At 46.3% G+C, this 21,147-nt stretch overlaps 1 protein-coding gene across 7 annotated transcripts in view; it reads left to right on the top strand.

Annotated features, from left to right (window-relative positions):
* Positions 1-21,147, top strand: part of ush2a (Usher syndrome 2A (autosomal recessive, mild)) — a 1,354,742-nt gene that overhangs the window by 446,210 nt on the left and 887,385 nt on the right. For all 7 annotated transcript variants that reach the window (XR_005462328.1, XM_038811752.1, XM_038811743.1 and 4 more), the window contains exon 23: positions 5,891-6,017. Coding sequence is in view for 6 of the 7 variants with exons in the window: in XM_038811752.1 (XP_038667680.1) it covers positions 5,891-6,017 (127 nt within the window). In the remaining variant the exon portion in view is untranslated. The remainder of the gene's footprint in view (positions 1-5,890; positions 6,018-21,147) is intronic.

Raw genomic sequence — 21,147 nt, 5'->3', positions numbered from 1 at the left:
TGTTTGTCAAAATGACCACATTTCAAATAGTAATTGGGGCGTAATTATATTGAATAAGCATTATATTTTAATAAGCTTATGCTCATTTAAAATATGCTTACCTTTAGTGAAAAGAAACAGCCATATTAACATTGCACTAAAGATTTTCTGATTGGCAACTCACTACTTCTGGTAGAATTTCAGTGATTGGGGCTGGGAAATTGAGCGATGAGCACTTCTGTCCAGTGCCTTCTGAAAATACACCCAAGCTTATTTCCATTTGTGCTTTATGCCTATGTAATTCACTCCTGACACTTTTGAATGAAAGCCTCATTAATTATGCATTGCAGATGCAAATGATGGCCTTTAGCAAGCCTGTTGATATTTCCAATGTTTAGTGGATTTCCAGCTAGCATAAAAGAGAGGGGCTTAAATACACGATTTAAAGATCTGGAAACAACCAATTTCTGATGGATTTTTAATATATTTTAATTTTGTGTCCAATTTAAAGTGTTTTGATATATGAAAATTTATTGCACAGGTAAGTTAAAGTGCATTAAATTATTACTAATAATTGTACAGGAAATTTAAGTTCATTAATTTGATTGATTTTGTAGTTAATATTTCATGTACTTTCTCAAGCTTTCTGGATCAGACCTTGGTGGGGATCTTTACATAATTACAAAAGCTTTAGAATGATTCTTACCAACATCATGGGGAAACTGACTTTGTGGAAACTATTTCCAAGTGTTTTGCTGCACAGAAATATTCTTAAAAAGATTCATCTTCTCAGTGCAGTGGTTGCAGGTAGTTGACTAGTTTGCCTATCAGTAGCCAGAGAAGTGAGAAAAACACCTTTGATTGGTCAAGCTGGAAGGACAGCTTTAAAACATTTTAAATGGCCGGACCCCCTGCGAAATCCTTGGATGTGTCCCACAGATCCTCAGGTTTCCATGGACCCAGATTGGGAAATACTACATTAGGTTTTGAAAGCTCGAAGGGCGGCACGGTGGCGCTGTGGTTAGCACTGCTGCCTCACGCTGCCGCGGACCCGGGTTCGATCCCTGCCCAGAGCCACTGTCCATGTAGAGTTTGCACATTCTCCCTGTGTCTGTGTGGGGCTAACATCCAGAACCCAAAGATGTGCAGAGTAGGTGAATTGGCCATGCTAAAATTGCCCCTTAATTGGAAAAAAAGAATTGCTCACTCTTAAATGTATCAAAAGAAAATTAAAAAAAGGTTTTGAAAGCGCCTCATTTGCAGTATTTATTTCTTCATTTGTGACTCGATGACAGAAAAAGCATCTCATAGATATCGGGCGGAATTCTCAATTTCAGGGAGTAGGTGGGGACGCCGAGACTGAATTGTGTGGGACTTGCGTTCCCGTTGGGGGCGCCAGTTCCAGAGCAATTCAGGACATGCTAATGAACCAGTACTCTGCTCATGTGAATCTAGAGCAATTCACATTGTTGCCGACATCAGATTCGCTGGGGCCGGAATTGGCATTGGGGGGCTTGACAAGCTGGAGCCACTTATAAGCACCCCACTCCTCTCACACTCTCATTCCAGCCAAGAACTGCTCGGCCCAGGACCGCAAGAAACTTCAGAGAGTCGTCAATACCGCCCAGTCCATCACACGAACCTGCCTCCCATCCATTGGCTCCATCTACACCTCCCGCTGCCTGGGGAAAGTGGGCAGCATAATCAAAGATCCCTCCAACCCGGCTTACTCACTCTTCCAAATTCTTCCATCGGGCAGGAGATACAGAAGTCTGAGAACACGCACGAACAGACTCAAAAACAGTTTCGTCCCCACTGTCACCAGACTCCTAAATGACCCTCTTATGGACTGACCTCATTAACACTACACCCTGTATGCTTTATCCGATGCCAGTGCATATACATTGTATATCTTGTGTTGCCCTATTATGTATTTTCTTTTATTCCCTTTTCTTCCCATGTACTTAATGATCTTTTGAACTGCTCGCAGAAAAACACTTTTCATTGTACCTCGGTACACGTGACAATAAACAAATCCAATCCAATCCAATCCAGTCCAGAAGATGGCCCTGCGAAGAGCAGCACCAAGATTCATAGACGGAGAGCTTGACTGAATGCTAGATGCAGTGAAGGACACCCCCTTCCCTAGGGCAAGCAGGAGGCTGCCGCCTGCCGACGCCAACCGGGCCTGGTCAGAGGTGGCGAGTTGGTGCGTCTGGGCACTGCATTCACCTGCACCCTCCACCGTCTATCACCTCGGTGGGTCATATTAGTGAAGAGGTTCCTGGGGCACTCTCTGGTGCACACACCCCCCATGCCACGGCACATCAGGTGGAGGTAGGAACTCCCGAGGGAGCAGGCAGGTCGGAGGGCTGCACGATCCCAGGAACTAGCCATAGTCTGGACAGGTGTAGCGCTTCTGGAAAGGATGATTCCCATTACTGTTAGAGTGCAGACACAGAGCCAAAATTTACAGGAGATGGCGTTGGCAACCTTACAGCACCTGTAGGTGCACAGGGGAGCCCAGTCACAGGCAGCCATGCACCGGGCCCACATGGATATTGCTGCGGTGCTCCAGAACTTAGCCCAGTCACAAAGGTCATGGCTGAGGGAGTCGAACGCATAGGCCAGGCACTGACTGACTTGACCCAGGCAGAGAGGGGCCTGGCACGGTGTCAGAGGGACATGTCGCAATGCTCCATGGTTAAGAGCATCAAAACCCTGGGTGAGATGAAAGCAGGCCTCCAAGACTGGCAGAGGCAGGTGATGGTGGAGCCTCCGGAACTCACTCCGGCCTCAACTCCATCCCATGGTGTAATCCCGGGCCTATTGTGCACCCCTCGCAAAGAGGGAGTGATGGGGCTTGAGACATGCCTCCTTCAGGGGAGGTGCTGGAGCACCCCAGTGCTTCTGATTCCCCCATCTAAAACTGGCTCATCTGATGGGCAGCGGGAAGAATAGGGTGGCCCCTCATCACCTTCGATATCCAAATGTTGGCTGGGCCCATTTAGGTCCAGACCATCTCCAAAGGCATCTCAGGTCACAGGACGGAAAATACAGCAGGCTGCCTCCATATCTGATGTGCTGTCTGAGGTCACAGCTAGAAGGAGCAGTAGGTCACGGAAGATAAGAAAGTTGGACACCAGTTAAGTGGTGCAGCATGGGTGCAGCATATGGTTTAGAGGTAGGGGTCAGGGCACAATGCTGTAAATAGTCACTATTAAACACATTTGCACCAAAACTCCGACCTGCCTCAATCGTCCATCTGAAGGGTGTGAGGGATGGGCTTGGTTGGGCTGGGTGTAGAGGCTGTGCCAGGGAGTGTGAAGGGGAGGGGGGGCAGGAGGGTGGGTAGTGGGGTGGGACTTTGTTGGTGTGGGGTTTGGGTGCTGGAGGATGGCATGTGGCAGGGGCCCAAAACAATTGGATGGTCTACTTGGAGTGACTCTTGGAGGCATAGGGGATGGGGCCCAAAGGTATAAGGCAACCTTTAGTACAGCTTACCCAGTGAATGACCCATCCCCACTCACCATCTCCATAGCTACCCACCACACCCCAAGGATGTATGGGCCCATGAGATGGAATGGCCAGCACCATACAGGGAGTGCCTGAGTGGACAGTGGAATGTGACCTTGAAGGCTGGAGTCAGGCTTTATGAAAAGATGAGGAGCATTAGAGCTCATCTCATTTGAGTCATCATTATCCTCCATCCTGTGAGCAAGCCCCACTGATACTGCCAACCCAGGACCAACACTCTGTGGTGATGTTGTTAGGACCCTCAGAGGGATGAAGGGGAGCTGGGATAGTGGGGTGGTTAATGGGAGGCTGGACAGGGGAGAATGTGAGTGGCTATGGGGAAGGGGGCATCCACTTGGAGGAGGGGGGGGTGTTGTAAGTGTATCGAGAGGTGCAATAAACTGGCAGAGCCGCCAGAGGCCAAAGCTCAATGAGAAAATCGGGAGCTGATTAAGTTCTCCCAAGTGCACTGGCCCCGGAGCCTCCTGACTATCCTCTGCAACCTTATTCTTCAGAAGAGGTCTGGCGTTCTTCTACCTCCCTCAGCATGGGGAAGAAAGCTGTTTTTGAGGCTGTTTGTGCATGTTTCAGACTTTTGTACCTCCTGCCCGATGGAAGAAGTTGGAAGATTGAGTAATCGGGTGGGAGGGGTCTTTGATTATGCTGCCCCTTTCCCAGGCAACGGGAGGTGTAATTGGGTCAGTGGATGGGGAGGCAGGTTGGTGTGATGGACTGGGCTGGGTGTTCACGACTCTCTAAAGTTTCTCGAGGTTTGGGCCAAGCAGTTGCCATACCCGGGTGTTGGATGCAGCCAGATAGGATGCTTCTATGTTGCATCTGTTAAAGTTGGTAAGAGTTCATGTGGATTGCCGAATTCCTTTAGTTTCCTGAGGAAGTACAGGCGCTGTTGTGCTTTCTTTTTTTTTCATAAATTGAGAGTACCCAATTCATTTTTACAATCAAGGGGCAATTTATCGAGGCCAGTCCACCTACCTTGCACATTGTTGGGTTGTGGGGGCGAAACCCACGCAAACACATGGAGAATGTGCAAACTCCACACGGACAGTGACCCCGAGCGGGATCGAACCTGGGACCTCGGCGCCGTGAGGCAGCAGGGCAAATCCACTGAACCACCGTGCTGCCCTGTGTTGTGCTTTCTTGGTGGTAGTGTCGATGTGGGTGGACCAGGACAGATTTTTGCAGATGTGTACCCCGAGGAATTTGAAGCTGCTAACTAGCTAACCGTCTCCACCTCGGCCCCGTTGGTGCTGACAGGGACGTGTACAGTACTCTGCTTCCTGAAGTCAATGACCAGCTCTTTAGTTTTGCTGGCATTGAGGGATAGATTGTTGTCGTTACACCACTCCACTAGGTTCTCTATCTCCCTCCTGTATTCTAACTAGTCGTTATTCGAGATCCGGCCCATAATGGTTGTATCATCAGCAAACTTGCAGATGAAGTTGGAACCAAATTTTACCATGTAGTCGTATGTGTACAGGAAGTATATTATGGGGCTAAGTACGCAGCCTTGCAGGGCCCCGGTATTGAGGACTATTGTGGAGGAGGTGTTGTTTATTCTTACTGATTGTGGTCTGTGGGTCAGAAAGTCGAGGATCCAGTTGCAGGGTGAGGAGCTATGTCCTCGGTTTTGGAGCTTTGATATGAGCTTGGCTGGGATTATGGTATTGAAGACGGAGCTGCAGTCAATAAATTGGAGTCTGATGTAGGAGTCCTTGTTGTTGAGATGCTCTAGGGATGAGTGTAGGGCCAAGGAGATGGTGTCTGCTGTGGACCGGTTGCGGTGGTATGCGAATTGCAGTGGATAAAAGCATTCTGGGAGTATGGAGGTGATGCGCTTCCTGACCAACCTCTCGAAGCACTTTATTATGACTGATGTCAGGGCCACCGGACGGCAATCATTGAGGCATGTTGCCTGGTTCTTCTTTGGCACTGGTATGATGGTGGTCTTGTTGAAGCAGGTGGGAACCTCGGAGCGCAGTAGGGCCAGGTTAAAGATGTCCGCGAACACATCTGCCAATTGGTCTGCGCAGACTCTGAGTGTGAAAGTGCAAAGATAATCCTTTGAGCTGAAATATTAACAAACACTGGGAGACAGAAGGAGATATCTATTGCCACCTAAAACTACCCCAAAATTGCTCACCTATCTTTATAAATAATCGCAGGTCCACGATATTCCATGTTTAAACAATTTGTGAAACCTGTGTGTTGATTTATTATTTAACTGGTAGTTCATTGAATATATTCCATGCTGTGGTAAATGTTGGGAATATTTTCTCTGCATCTTTCTGCTGTATGCTTAATGGGTTAAGCAATAGTGTATGTCAGTATATTTGATCCTTATCTAAAGAAGCACACTTCTATTGTATTTTGACAGGGTTCTGCTGTTGCAGTTACTCCTACTAATGATAGAGGACAAACATACAATGATAACCAGTGGCACCATATAACTGCTACAAGAACTCAGGCTGAAGGAACAATTGTTGTGGATGGCCAATATACAGGTAATTTATTTAAAAGATAAGAGCTAGTTGTTTGGATTGCATTAGATAATAAATGTCACACACATAATATCAGGATGCAAAATATTTAGGCCAAGAATTTTCCACAGTGCAATGTTATTGTCATATAATGTTTATATTACAAAAAGAAATAAAGGGGTTCTTGATGTATGATATTACCATTCTCACAGTACATACTACTAGTTTGTAAATCAAAATTCATTAAAGGTATTTGTGCAAAGAAGTATGTCACTACACAAATAAATGAGCAAATAACATTCTGTTTCACTTAACTAATGCTTTTGAAAATGGATTTTGCAGTGTAAGAATGGCAAAACTGACAGCAATCGCAATTAAAGGCAGAAATCCAAAAGTTGCTGTTTGTGGGGGGAATCTTCATGGCCCGTTCACTGCAGGCGGAAGTCCCATTATGGCCATTTAATTTCCCGAGAGGACCATAACAGTATTAGCGCCAGGGAGATCTCAGAATGAGACCCTCCCTGCCCCCGCAGCTAACGTTATCAGGTCCACACAAAATGAGAGTGTGAAGCAGATTACCTTAAATTAGCAGTCATTTAAATATGCCCAAATGTCGTATCTTCCAGGGACGTCATATGTTTCCCTCCACCCCGCCAGCGTGATTCACGCCAGCGGGAATCACTACTACTCTGCAACAGTTGAGGTGACCAAGCTAGGGGCACGGAGACCAGTATAGTCCCTGGATGGGGCATGGCAGGGCAGTGCGCCCTAGCACTGCCAACCTGGCACCCAGGCACTGCCAGGTTGGCACTGCTGGGGGGTGTAGGGGTGGGTCAGAGGTCGGAGCCTCCAGATAAATCCTATGGGATGGGTTCCCACTAAGCCCTGATGGTGACAGTGGCGGTGGGGTGGGCGGGAACTGAAGCCCCGGTGCCGGCAATGGTGGTGGAAGAGGGGCTTTTACTTCCACTTTGGGAACGATGGTCTCTGTAGTGCTGGGCTTTCCGGCACAATGAGGTCCTGCCCCACCAAAGTGAGGTAAAAAACACCCCCCCCCCACTTGTTTTTGTCTGTTGACAAAGTGTAAGAACATCTGGAAACACAACGGTTTCAGTCAGGACCTGACACTTTGCCATTTTGTGGGAAAATTCCGCCCAGTGCTTCTTGCTGCTCCAAAAGGTTCATTGCTAAAGTCTTGGAAGATGGAAATTAATTAGAAATAACTGGTTTGACATGAAGTTCTGCTTTTTATGACATTAGTCTTGCTATAGAAATGTAGGCCTTGTTGATTGAGGTGTAATTGGCTCTTTAACAACATGCCAAGTTATTCTCATGGCTGAACAGCTTTTCTGGCCCTGAAAAAATAATTTTATATTTGTAGAATATTACATTTCTCCAATTAATGCTAAAAGTTCCACTGAATTTTAAAATAATATTCAAAAAGTTTGCGAATGTTACTTCAACTTCCACCTTAATACCAGGGAAGGATTTTCCATGCAGGTCTTGGGATTCCAATGTCAGGTTCAAATTGGGCCAGCAGTCCCACTGTGTAGGGAATAGACTCATCTGTGATGTTCCTTGGTTTGGAGATTTAGTTGCCAGAGGGCAGGTTCGTCATTGAATTAAAGAGGGCGGGGCAGGCTCCCAAAATGTGAGGGTCAGTAGGAGCCAGAAGCAGTAGCTCGATGCCATGTTGGGTAACCAGGGTGTCTCAAAATGGAGGCACCTTCCAACTTTTTAAAATGTACAATAAAAATGGCCTTTTAAGTCAAGCCGCCCTTGGGCATTGTGGGGGGTGGGTGAGGAAGAAGGAGAAGCCCTCCATAGGGCAGCTTCAGTTGAAGACAGGAAGGACCACTCAGTTTTCCTAAAATGCTGATACTCCTGTCTGTCACCAGGGCACTGCCTCTAGGCATCTGTACCACCTTCCATCACCCTGGGGAGCTGGAAGCCAGCTGAAAATTCCCACTCAGCCCCTGACAATTGGGCTTTAAGTGGCCATTAGTGGGCTGGCTACCACCCCCACCATATTCAACCCCCGGGAAACTGGCCTTGGGGCAGGATGGAGCCAGTGAACCAGCATTATATCCAGCAGCACTAAATTCCACTTCTCTTTCTGCCCCTACGTGTATGCCACAATTTGTATTTCGATCCCTGTAAAATTTTAAATAATTAAGTGATAAACATGCTTGATACTATTTGGTTTGCCATCTGTGAAAATGCATCAATGTAATTGGCTGCTTAGCTTGTTTTGCAACTTCATTGTTGCTAGACCTCCCAATCCCCCATAGCCAATGTTGCCACAATTAGATTAACTTCAGAAAAGGTGAAGAACTTTGTAGGCATTTTCTTCAAGGTCAGCAATGAGTGCTGTTGACCGAGAAAACCCTTTTCGGTCGGTTTGGACAGACATTAAAAAAATACACACTGTTCACTGTAACTCTATTTGGGTTTTACAATCTTCAAAATGAATCACACAGAATATGATTCAGACTCGCAGCTGTGCCCTAGGTATTCTCCACCATAGTGAAGGAGGCAGGCCAGGCTATGATCACTCAGTGTGGCTATCTTCTCTGAACTCTGGGTTCAGGGCTTCTCTTCTGCGACAATTACTTCTGCGGGGTTTCTGATTGTCTTTGATTATGTATTCCAATGCTCCTTCTTTTCTCCAGGTTCTGCTAGCGCTGAGTCATGATATACGCACACCCGGCCTGAGTTCTATTGTCCCATCAAAACTCATTAATTGAAATAAACAGGATAGTCCTGTTCAGACAAGGTGATTTAATCAAGTTCCATGTCGTCTGACACACTTTTTTCTGATCAGCTATTAGGCCATAATGGAGTCTAATGGACTCTTTGTTCATCGTTCACCCTTTTGCAAAGTTTTTTTAAATATAAATTTAGAGTACCCAATTATTTTTTCCAATTAAGGGGCAATTTAGCTTGGCCAATCCACCTATCCTGCACGTCTTTGGATTGTGGCGGTGAAACCCACGCAGACACGGGGAGAATGTGCAAACTCCACACGGACAATGACCCAGAGCCAGGATTTAAACCTAGCTCCTCAGTGCCATAGGCAGCAGTGCTAACCACTGTGCCACCGTGCTGCCCTTCCCTTCTGCAAAGTTAATCACTACTGGCTTGAAGTTACATACTCGTAGCATGGTCTTTTGTACTTTCGTCTGTAACTACTGTAAGTGGGTAATCACAAAGTTCCATACAGCAATAATGAATTTCTGTGTTGACTTGAGTGCTCTGGCAGATGGCCAGTATCGGTTCTGGCCAGGGTCTTATTTGATAGTTCCAGTTTTCGGCCTATATGTCTTTCTCCCTCTGTCAGCCTGTCCCCCCAGTACCACTTGGGCAAAACCCATTATTACCATTTTTTCTTCTGAGCTACATCATTTGATTTGTAGTTTGCCCCTTCACCAATGGCTTCACCAGTTGTTCATTGCGCTGAAAGACGGACACATTCATTCAGAAGTGATAATATCAGAAATAATCAACATCTTCCATTATAGTTGGTCAATGATCAACCTATGATACATTTTTATGGTATGTCAATGATTATACCACCGTGCACTGATTGGCATGATCAGGTTTGTCTGGCGAGACAAGACCTTAGTGACCTATTAAAATGTACAAAGTGGAGGAAAAGATTTTAAAGCCCATAATGTCCAATTCATTCCAATACACCGTACCCCAGATTCCTCACCTGCGCATATCTAATTGGCTGGCAGCCGTGTGATTGTGTGTGGCCTGGCACTTCTCATCTGGTCCTGCTCTTGGGACCCATAACATGAAGGTCGAGGATACTCCCACTAAAGACACCTGAGTAGCACTGGAATATTCCACATATACCATGTACAGGCAGACATAGCTAGGACCCATGAGTTTGCATAGCAACACTTCTTATTTGGAGAAAGTTAGTGAAATTGAAGGAGAAGCTGATTGATGTGAGGAAAAGATTAGCCGGTTGAGGAGGGTGATGGACAGGGACTAGTTAGGCTTGCATTCCTGAAAGAAACAAAGACTCAGGACTTCACATGTGCATTGGTGTAATGGAGGTATTGGACATTTATGGTGAAAAGGAGATGATTATGGCCAAGGAACTGGAAACTATTCAAGTGGTGGAGAGAATTGGAAGATGCACAGGTATAAGTCCTGAGATACTGGACAAGGATGAAAAATAGAGTCAAGATAGGAAGAAATTATTTCTGTGAGGTAAGTATAGACAGAAATAATGGCTCCAAGGGCAGTATTCTTTGTGGATCTTGGGAAGGAGGTAGAAGTGGGTTCTGTAGGTTTGGGAGACTATGGGATCTTGGTTCAGGGGGAGACAAGAAGCAATGTTAGAGAATTGACATTCAGCCTCCGCTCGGCAGAAGTTGATTCACCAAACAGCAACAATGCCGTCCTTGTTGCATGTTCAGAGCGAGATAGGTTTAGAATGACTGATTTGGATCATGTTCCCTCTCTCACCTTTTTTTCCAGTACATTAATGATTGTATTGCTATTGTTTCCTGTTCTTGTCCCAGACTAGTTATTTGAATTTCATTAACTTTCCTTCCACTTTCCACCCTTACCTCGACTTTGCATGGTCCATTTCTAACAGTTCCCTTTCATTCCTTCACTTCTTTTTCCTTCATTCCTGAGGATAGACTATCGACCATTATCCACTACAAACTCACTGATTCCCATAGTTAACTTTTTTTAAAATTTAGTGTACCCAATTTTTTTTTTTCCAATTAAGGGGCAATTTAGCATTGCCAATCCAACTGACCTGCACATCTTTGGGTTGTGGGGGTGAAACCCACGCAGACATGGGGAGAATGTGCAAACTCCACACGGACAATGACCCAGGGCCGGGATTCGAACACAGGTCCTCAGCACCATAGTCCCAGTGCTAACCACTGCGCCACATGCCGCCCTTCCCAAATGTAACTTGACTACATTCCCTCCCATCCTGTTTCCTGTGAGGAGTATTCCATTGTTGCAATTCCAATGTCTCTCCTGTATCAACTCTAACTATGCAGCTTTCTACAGAAGTGCTTCTGATATGTCTTCCATTTTCCTCATCTGAGGTTACCCCCATTTCTGCTGTGGTTGACAGCTCACAAAGCCATGTCTATTTCATTTCCTGCACTTCTGCTTTCACGCCCTTACCTTCCTTCCAGAACCAAAATCCGGTTCTCCTTGTCCTCACCTTCCACCTCGCCAGCCTTCACATTCAATAATGGATTATTCTGCTATTCCCATTGCACCTCCTCCGAACACATCTTTGCTTATTTTCTGTCTCAGTGGAGGCCTCAGTGGAAATTCTGAATGAGGCAGTGACAGCCAACAGGAAATTTTTATTTCCTCAGAGAAGCAGGAGAGGAGGCGACTTGCCAGCCAGACTAAGCAGATATGGTTGGAGGTTATGGTAGAGGAACATTACAACCACTGCCATCTCATCACAGGTACCAGCACTGAGCAGGCTATCAGTGTCATGAAAATGCAGTTCCAGTGCACTGAATGGTTGTGAGGTGCCCTCCAGTATGCTCCTACGAGGTGTAATACAATGGAATGGTTTGCCATAAAGGATGCAGGTGTAGCAGACTGACATGGATGACATGCATGTAACATTCTGCAATCCTAATCTCAATGTTGCATGGATAGTCAGCCAAGTTCTGCCCCAATATTCCTGCTCACTGTGGGCATGCAGTGCATAATGAAATGGCTAAGTGAGATAGGGACGATGTCAATGGGGTCTGACTCTCCTGAATGGAGACACACTCATTACCTCAAGTCCCTTGACCAGAGCTGCACCTGCACAGATGCAACTGGCACAGCCTTTGGCAGTGCCCAGGTGCCATGGGCATCTCAGCCACCCAGATGTACAATTTAATAGCCTGTCTCCACTTCAGCTTCAGACACAGGGCAAGTAGCGACTCTAGTAACAAAGCACAAAATCATCATTACCATCACTTCAGGGTTCACCAAAGTGTAGATTATAACATGTTGATAGCACATATGCTTGTGCAATGAAATGGGTAATTCCTTATTATTGGGACTCAGCAACAGCAGCATAAGGTGACAGCTTAATGAGAAGACTGGTAGAATGGGATGCTTGGAGATCTCTATTACACATCAGACATCTATGTGGCTTTGGAATATTAACAGAGGGTAATGATGGACAGGTGATGTATGGCAAGTGTTCAATACTCAATTTGCTAGTGTCAGGAGGTGTAACCTGGATCAGGGCATCATGGCCTTCTTTTCTCCCTCAAAATGAACTCTGGATGGCCTTTTGGCTAGTCCTCATCAACCTCCTTCACCTCCAATAGGGTGGGACACTCTCCCACATGCTGCTCCTTCAGTTCCAGAGGCTGTTCCGTGCCATGAAGAGCTACGGCACCTGTGTCTGCATGAGGATGAATGCTTCATAAGACCGGCCAGGAAACCTAGTGCATACCTACAGCGAATGCTTCTAAGAATTGTCTTGTAAGATCCCATAAACGTCGCCTGCCAACCCCTGCTAAAACAATATAGACACTAAGAAATTCAAGGTAACTGTCACCTTGTGAGCTGTTGATGTTAGTTATCTACCCATTCCTTGCAGCCAAAGGTACTCCACTGGATCAGAGACCATGAGCGGGATTCTCCGTCCCTAGGGCACCCAGAATGCGTAACCCGATGGGACAGAGAATCGGACGTTGGGGCGGAATTGGCGCTGACCTGAAACCATGCTTTGACCCCTCGCTGGCAGCGTGAACAAGTTCCATTCTGCATGCCAGCGGGAGCATGGAAACAAATGCAAATGTGTCATAATGATCCATTTGCATCTATTTAGTGGACCCGGTGCCCTATCCTCCGCCCTCCCATGATTCTACAGTCCCCTCAGCTGGGAATGGCCTAGAGCACTTTCTGGTCTCTACAATTATGGCCGAATTGTGATGGACCTCGCGGTATCACGAGTTCCACAATGCCAGGGCCACGATGATGGAGACTATCCAAGACCATCTTCCCCCTCCCCTACACCATAAATCAGCCCTGCCCCCCTCTCCCCCGCACCTCACCTCACAGCAACCCCCTATCGAGATTGCCTGGGCGTCTCCCCGCCTCGAAGTATGGAGGTAAGCTGACCTGCCCCCCCCCCCCCCCCCCCAGGACTCCCGTAATAGAGGGACCACCACAGGGACCCCATGCCTAACGAAACCCCAGCCACAGATTCCCCCCCACACACACAGACCTCTCCCACGCACACACACCTCTCCCCCAGAAAAAAGACCCCTGTCTAGAAGCTGAAGAGCAGTCCAGACAGGGGTGTGAGAAGCATTATAGCTGTAACACTTACCTTGCAGCTCCACTTGTCCATTCCTCCATGGTGAGAAGTGTGCCTTCATCTGGTTCCCACAGATTCACTGTTTGCACTCCATTCATGACTTTGGAGTAGTGGTATGTGACTGACAGCTTGCAAAAACCATCTGCTCCTTTGATCCATTCATATCCTTTTTCTTCAGCCGCCTCAGTGGTGAAACCCCAATGTTTGTAAACATGGCCCACATCAAAGTGATGAAACTGCACTCAATGCATTCCAATCACTCAAGCGCGTGATTTCACTGCACTTACCTCTCTTTATTGTGGCAATGTTTACAACATTGGGGTTTCACCATTTAGACCACTGAAGCTTGAAGGGATATGAATGGATCAGTCAGCTCAGAGCTCTGTATATACCATGAAAACTCTGTGGCTATACATGAACTTCAGTTTGCTGATTTGCTCTTTTATGCAGAGGAATTAATGTCTATCACTTTGTTCAGGAGCTTTCTGTTGTGCAGCAGAATCACCTGCTTGAAAGAGGTGATGACTTGGTATGGGATCCATCCACTGCTGTGAAAATTGAAACACAGTCTCAAATTACCTCTCAGTACCTGCTTTCCTAATTTCCTGCCTGCTGCTATGGATGTCCTTCCCAAGAGGCCAGCTCTAGAAGAATCACTTTGTGGGTTGGAACACATTAGATGACCGGAGTGATGTACCCCTGTCTCCATTTGCTGGTGCATCTGCCACGGAAGCCTCCTGTGCCTCTGTGACAAAATTCTGCTCTACTTATCTCTCGACATTGCTTGGCCTGCTGTGGATTTTTAGCATTTTCTGTTTTCAATTCCGATTTCCAGCACTTGCAGTATTTTCCTTTAGAATATGCAAATCTTACTCTCCTCTCTCATCCTCTTTCAGTACACGATAGCTGCCTGTCCTGTTGGCCTTAACATTTACTCGAATCTTATTACCCGTGCCAATCTCAAATAACCCATGCAAAATAATTTACAAGTAAAATTTTCTCTGTGCATTAGGGGTACAAATGTGTAAATGCAAGGCAGCAGTGGCCGAGATTTTCCTTTGCGAGGACATAAAATTTGGCGCTCAGCCAAATTTCCCATTCACCGCAATGGGACTGGAAAATCCCGCTGCCTTAAACAGGTGGAGAATCCTGCCCAATGGGCTGGATTGTCTGCCCTGCCCATGCCATATTTCTGTTTCACCCCGCCGGTGGGATGCTCCGTTATGCCAGCTGGTCAATGGGGCTCCCCCATTGTGGGGCAGCCCACACGCTGTCAGGGAAATCCCCGGGCTGCCAGCAAAATGGAACATCCCGCCGGTGGAGAATCTAGCCCAATGTTTCTAACTTTATTACACCGAATGCACCAAAGATAGTTTTTCCCATAATGGCTGGCTCAAATTGTGTCGCTGTCACTGTCATCAAAGAAACAAAGAGTGGTGTATGTTTACAAATAATTGAAGCTATTGCTCCACGGTGACTAGATGGCACTAATTTTCCATTGAAAGTAGTAAAGGACAAGCTGAGTAGGAATTGTGAGAAGGTGCCATTTCACCTTGCCCTTGGCCCCTGCCACCATTTCCAGGTCTTTCCATGAGAGGCAATGGTGGATGCTGCATTCATTTGCCCATTAATTGTGGCAAAGGTTTGGATTGATTGGTTCAGTCCGCCAAGAGTAATTAGAAATGCTGTTAATTAATTGTTTAAGAAATTCTGGTTCTTTCCCTCAGATGGTATTCCCAACAATGCTATGCTCTGGCAGGATCCACATCTATTTTCCTTTCCCAGAACTGGGCTCATAAATGAAACCACTCATATAATTGGGAGCCAATTATTAAAATTTAAATTAGATTTATCCGAGAACCTAACAAGGTTCAAAGCACAGACTGCAGTTAGGAGTTCTCACCCAGTTTGAGAAGAGACACTGCGACCAGTAAAATTCAGACCGATAAGTTAAATTCTATTCTTATTGCATGGCATTTCGGGATTTTACCAGTGTTTTGAAGATCACAGTCTCCAGGCGGAATTTTCCAGCTGTTCCCGCTGGCTGAATCTACCAGTCCTGCCGACAGAAACCCCCACCTGCCACAGGTTCCCCAGCAGGAAACTTGCCTGATTATAGTGAGCACAATTCACCACTCAGCATTTGAAACCCATGGAAATACAATTCCAAGTTTATTTTCGTGTTTGTGATGATCAGCTATTAATATCTCAGTGCACATTGTATTGGACATAGTTTCATTCACAATTTAATTTAATTTCCTGACTGTAGAATAATATTCTTATTGCAACTCCCAATGAATCACTTGACAGTATTTTTTGGCAACTGTGACATCACAATCTCCTCTCTCAATTTTCAATCAATGTAATTTCAGTTCTATTTTTAACTTTCATTATATTGTGTTCAGTTTATTGAGACCAGAGTATAATAAAATAATGCACAACAGAAAATGAATAAAAGGCTATAAATCTAATCTGAGGATGGACATAAATTGCCAAAGCTTTATCGTGGGGATGTGACATCATCTGGACCCTGATATGAACCAGACAACTCCGAGCACCAAAAATCTATCCGTGCATTTTTGCTCATTAAAATTTCATTATTTTTATCACCTGAACATTCAGATGATCAGTGACGGTTAAGCAATGGCGTTGGCCTATTTAGAAGAAAATGGAAACTGCCAGTAATGGAAAGTATTGTCTATGCAGTATCCTTATCCACGTGGCATTGGACAAAATACATAAAAACATGGCTCAATTCATTCTCAGTAAATTCCATAGCATGTAATGAATGCTAGTGTAATGAACTCCAATTAGCTTTATTGGTTGGCCAATTGGAGTATGAGCTCCCTCAATGATAGCTCATTGAGGGGGCCGATATAAGCACCTGTGTAGGCTTTGTGAGCAGTCTTAAGTTGACTGGACTGCTAGTAGCCCTGTTTAGAGCTGCTCCTGTAATATCGTTATTGTAAATAAATATTAGTGTGGTGACGGAACTCCTGCCTCCCGTGGAGTACGACAGCTAGCTTATACAATAGTTGTGGTTTCTACAAACATACGAATCAGGAGCCAGAGTCAGCTGCTCGGTCCCTCCCATTCAATAAGATCAATGTAACTTTTTTTTAAAAATACTCTTATTGGTATTTTCCAGCTTTTACAGTTTTTACAGAGTACTTTGAACTACTATCGTTCAATCTATAGTGTTCCTGATATTTACATAGGAAGTTGTTTCTTATTTACAGTGATTTTTATATATCGTCCCCCTGCATCTGTCCCCCCTGCATCTGTCCCCCCCCCCCATCCACCTGCCCCCCCCCCCCCATCCACCTGCCTTCCCCCAGTTGGTAGTTTAATTTCCCCTCCTGGTGCTGGCTTTTGCCCTTGCCGTCTCATACTGTGGTTCACTCCTGTCTGTCGCGATTTTTAGTTGATGTCTTTGCGTGTTGGGAGGGGGAGCGGGCTGCGTGCCCCCTCCCCCTTTCACCCCTTGCTTCGTTGTCATTCCCGTGGTATCTCTCCTCTCTTCTTCCCCTCACTGCTTCTTTCCACTGTGTGTGTTCTCAATTGTTTCCCTCGCTCCTCCCCTCAACTTTACATACCTGCCTAACCCCCACAGCCTTTCACCCCTTGCTGATCAAGAATCTATCTACTTCGCCCAGTGCCAGGTGACGTTTGCACATTCGCCCCGTGTCTGCGAGGTTCTCACCCCCCAAAATCCAAAGATGTGCAGGGTAGGTGGATTGGCCACGCTAAATTTCCCCTTAATTGGAAACAAAAAAGAACTGTGGATTCTAAGTTTTTAAAAAAAGGAAGAATCTATCTACCTCTGCCTGAAACATAATCAAAAACTTGACCACCGTTTGAGGAAGAGAATTCCAAAGTCTCAAATTGCTCTGAGAGAAAAATTAATTCGTCCCTCTGTCTTAAATGGGCAATTCCTTATTTTTAAACAATGATCCCTGGTTTTAGATTAACCACAAGAGGGAACATCCTTTCCACATCCACACTGTCAAATTTAGGCACCTGAGTTGTCAGAGAGGTTGTTTGAAAGTAATTAAAACTTAACATGCAATTAACAATTTATTTACACTTGAATGGGTGGGTCCTAGCTTTTCCTGGTATGTTTAGTGGATGCTTATCACATAATTACCGCAACTTGATATCCTTCCATGTATTTGAATGCTGAATCTTCCTCCTTGGTGGAATTGTGCAGCACTGCTACTGAGGAGCAATCCAACTGGGCAATAACTTCACGATCTCTGAGTTTAAAGGCATATGTGCAGTCATGGGAAGTTGCTGTCCAATTTACTTCTGAATAACAATGAACACCTATAGTCTCACCATTATTTTCACAGAGAAATGGCATCAAACCTTGCAGCAGTCCATGTGATGTACCTACATCCACACTGCTTTTAGAAAAGGTTTCCACGATCTTGACCCAAGGAACAGTGATGCAGTTCCAACTCAGGTTTGTGTGTGGCTTGGACAAGAACTTGGGGCGGGATTCTCCGCTGCCCACGACGGGTCGGAGAATAGCGGGAGGGCGTCCCTGACATTTTTCACGCCCTCCCGCTATTCCCCCCCCCCCCCCCCCCCCACGGCCGCCCCACGACACGAATCGCTGCTTGCCGTTTTTTACGGTGAACAGCGATTCTCCCCAGGCCGATGGGCCGAGTTCCCAGGTCTTTACAGCCGTTTTTACGGCAGCAAACACACCTGCTTGCTGCCGTCGTAAAAACGGCTGCAACATGCCTGTTCTGGGCATCCAGTGCCCCGATTGGCATGGCAGTACCACGGCCGTGCCAAGGGGGGCATGGGCCTGCGATCGGTGCGTCCGTAACGGACGCACCCTTTCTCCCTCCGCCGCCCCGCAGGATCAGTCCGCGGGACGGCCGAGGGAGATGACGGCCCTGCGCATGCGCGGATTGGAGCCGTCCAATCCACGCATGCGTGGCTGACGTCATCGTACGCGTCAGCCGGCGTGACGCTTGGCGCGCGGACTTAGCGACGGTCGCTAAGCTCTCGATGCCGTGCTTCACGGGGCCCCACTGCTAGCCCCGCCTGGGGGGGAGAATCGAGTCCCGGGAAGGGGCGCGGAGGCTGCCGTGAAACATGGCCAGTTTCACGGCAGCCTTTACGACTCGCTGCATTTGCGGAGAATCGCGCCCTTGGTGTTTCCATGCACTTGAAGCTCTTGTTCCTTCTTGGTGGTAGAGGTCACTGGGTTGGAAGCTGCTGTTCAAGGAGCCTTCATGAGTTGCTGCAGTGCATCTTGTAAATGGTACACACTTTTGTCACTGCGTGTTGGTGGTGGAGGGAGGGAATGTTGAAGGTGGTGAATGGGATGCTTATCAAGTGGGCTGCTTTGTCCTGGATAGTGCTGAGCTTGTGTTTTGTTGGAGCTGCGTTCATCCAGGCAAATGGAGTATATTTAATCATATTACTGACTTTGACCTTGTAGATGGTGGATAGATTTTGGGCAGACAGGAGGTGAGCTACTTGCCACAGAATTCCTAGCCTCTGACCTGCTCTTGCAGTCAAAGTATTTACATGGCTGCTCCAGTCAAGTTTCTGGTCAATGACAACCCCAAGGATGTTGATAGTAGGGGATTCAGTGATGGCAACGCCATTGAATGTCAAGAGGAGATGGTTAGATTCTCTCTTGTTGAAGATGGTTATTGCCTGGCACTGTGTGGCATGCACGTTACTTGCCACTTATCAGCCCAAGCCTGAATGTTGTCCAGGTTTTGCTGCACTTTGTCACAGACTGCCTCAGTATCTGAAGAGTCATGTATAGTGCTGAATATTACACAATCATCAGTGAACATCCCCACTTTTGACTTTATGTTGGAGGTACAGTAATTGATGAATAATCTGAAAGATGGTTGGGTCTAGTGCACTACCCTAAGGAACTCCTGCAGTGATATCCTGCAACTTGGATGATTGACCTCCAACGACCACAACTTCCTTCGTGCTACATATGTCTCCAACCAATGGAGAGTTCGCCCCTTATTCCCGTTGACTCCACTTTTACGAGGGCTCCTTGATGCCATACCTGCTCAAGTGCTGCCTTGTTGTCAAGGGCAGCAATTCTCACCTCATCTCTTGAGCTCAGCTCATTTGTCCATGCTTGGGCCAAGACTGTAATGAGGTCAGGAGCTGAGAAGCCCTGGCGGAACCAAAAAAGAACATCAGTGAGGAGGTTATTTCTGAGTAAGTGCCGCTTGATAGTACTGTCAATGACACTTTCCACCACCATGCTGATGATTGAGAGTATACTGATGAGGTGGTGAAGTCAGGGATAGCAGTGGTATAATGGCATTGCCACTAGACTAGTAATCCATAGACCCAAGGTAATGATTTGAGGAAATGGGTTCCCATGGCAGGTGGTGAAATTTAAATTCAATAAAAATCTGGAATTGAAAGGTTAATGATGAACATTGTCGTTAAAAAAGCTAATCTGATTCACTAATGTTCTTACCTGGTCTGACCTACACGTGACTCCAGACCCACAGCAATGCAGTTGACGATTAACTGCCCTCTGAAATGCTGGCCCAGCCAATGACAGCCACATCCCATGAATGACTTTTTAAAAAAATGGCCAGGTTGGATTTGTCCTGCTTTTTGTCTACAGCACACACCTGGGTAATATTCCACACTGTCAGGCAGATGCCAGTGTTGTAGCTATACCAACACAGCTTGTCTAGGGTCTGCTGGTTCTGGATACTCACATTAACCAGTTTCTTACCATTTAAAAATATATTCTACTTCTCCATTCTTCCTGCCAAAGTGAATTGTTCCAACTTCCTCATATTATTCTCTATTTGTCACCTTCTTACACAATCATGCAAGATGATATAAGGTGAGCTAAGTGGACCTTACTTATTTAATATTCAGCAATTTTTATGTCCCAAAATAAAATGTTCTTTTCACATAACTGTTCTTGTAAAGAAAGGATAAAAGCAAGTTATTGCGGATGCTGGAATCTGAAAAGAAAAATTGCTGGAAAATCTCAGCAGGTCTGGCAGCATCTGTAGGGAGAAAAAAGAGCTAATGTTTCGAGTCCAGATGACCATTTGTCAAAGGTAAAAGATAGAGAAAGTGGAGATATACAACTGTGGGGTGAGGGGATGAAAGGTGCATCATAGCCACATAAACCAAGAGAAAAGAGTGCTAATGGCAGTCCCCATTAGTTTCACTGGAACATTGCAGCAGGCCAAGGACAGACATGGAGGCATGGGAGCAGGGTCTTTTGTTAAAATAGCAAACAACGGGAAGGGCAGGATCCTGAATGCGCACAGACCGAAGGTGCTCAGCAAGATGATCATCCAGTCTGTGTTTGGTCTCTCTGACATAGAGGAGACCACATTGGGAGCAGCGAATGCAATAGACCAAATTGAAAGAGGTGCAAATGAAACGCAGCTTAACCTGGAATGAGTGTTTTGGGCCTGGGATGTTAAGCACGGAAGAGGTAAAGCGGCAGGTGTTACACCTTCTGCGATTGCATGGTAAGGTGCCATGGATGATGGGAGAGGTATTGGGTGCGGTGGAGGAGTGTACCAGATCATCTTGGAGGGAACGGTCTCTGTGAAATGCTGACAAAGGGAGTGAAGGGATGATGTGTTTGGTGGTGTCATCACGATGGAGTTGGCGAAAATGGCAGAGGATTATGCTGTGCATACGGAAGCTGGTGGGGTGAAATGTGAGAAAGAGCGGGGACTCTATCCTTGTTCTGGGAGGGAGGGGAGGGGGCGAGGGTAGTGGCACGGGAGATGGGCCACATGCTGTTGAGGGCCCTGTCAACAACTGTAGGTGGGAAATCACGGTTGA

This window comes from Scyliorhinus canicula, chromosome 1 (genome assembly GCF_902713615.1).
Source record: "Scyliorhinus canicula chromosome 1, sScyCan1.1, whole genome shotgun sequence".
In the NCBI taxonomy this organism is placed as follows: Eukaryota; Metazoa; Chordata; class Chondrichthyes; order Carcharhiniformes; family Scyliorhinidae; genus Scyliorhinus; species Scyliorhinus canicula.
The sequence above is the reverse complement of the archived record's forward strand: the minus strand, read 5'-3'. Positions and strand labels throughout refer to the sequence as shown.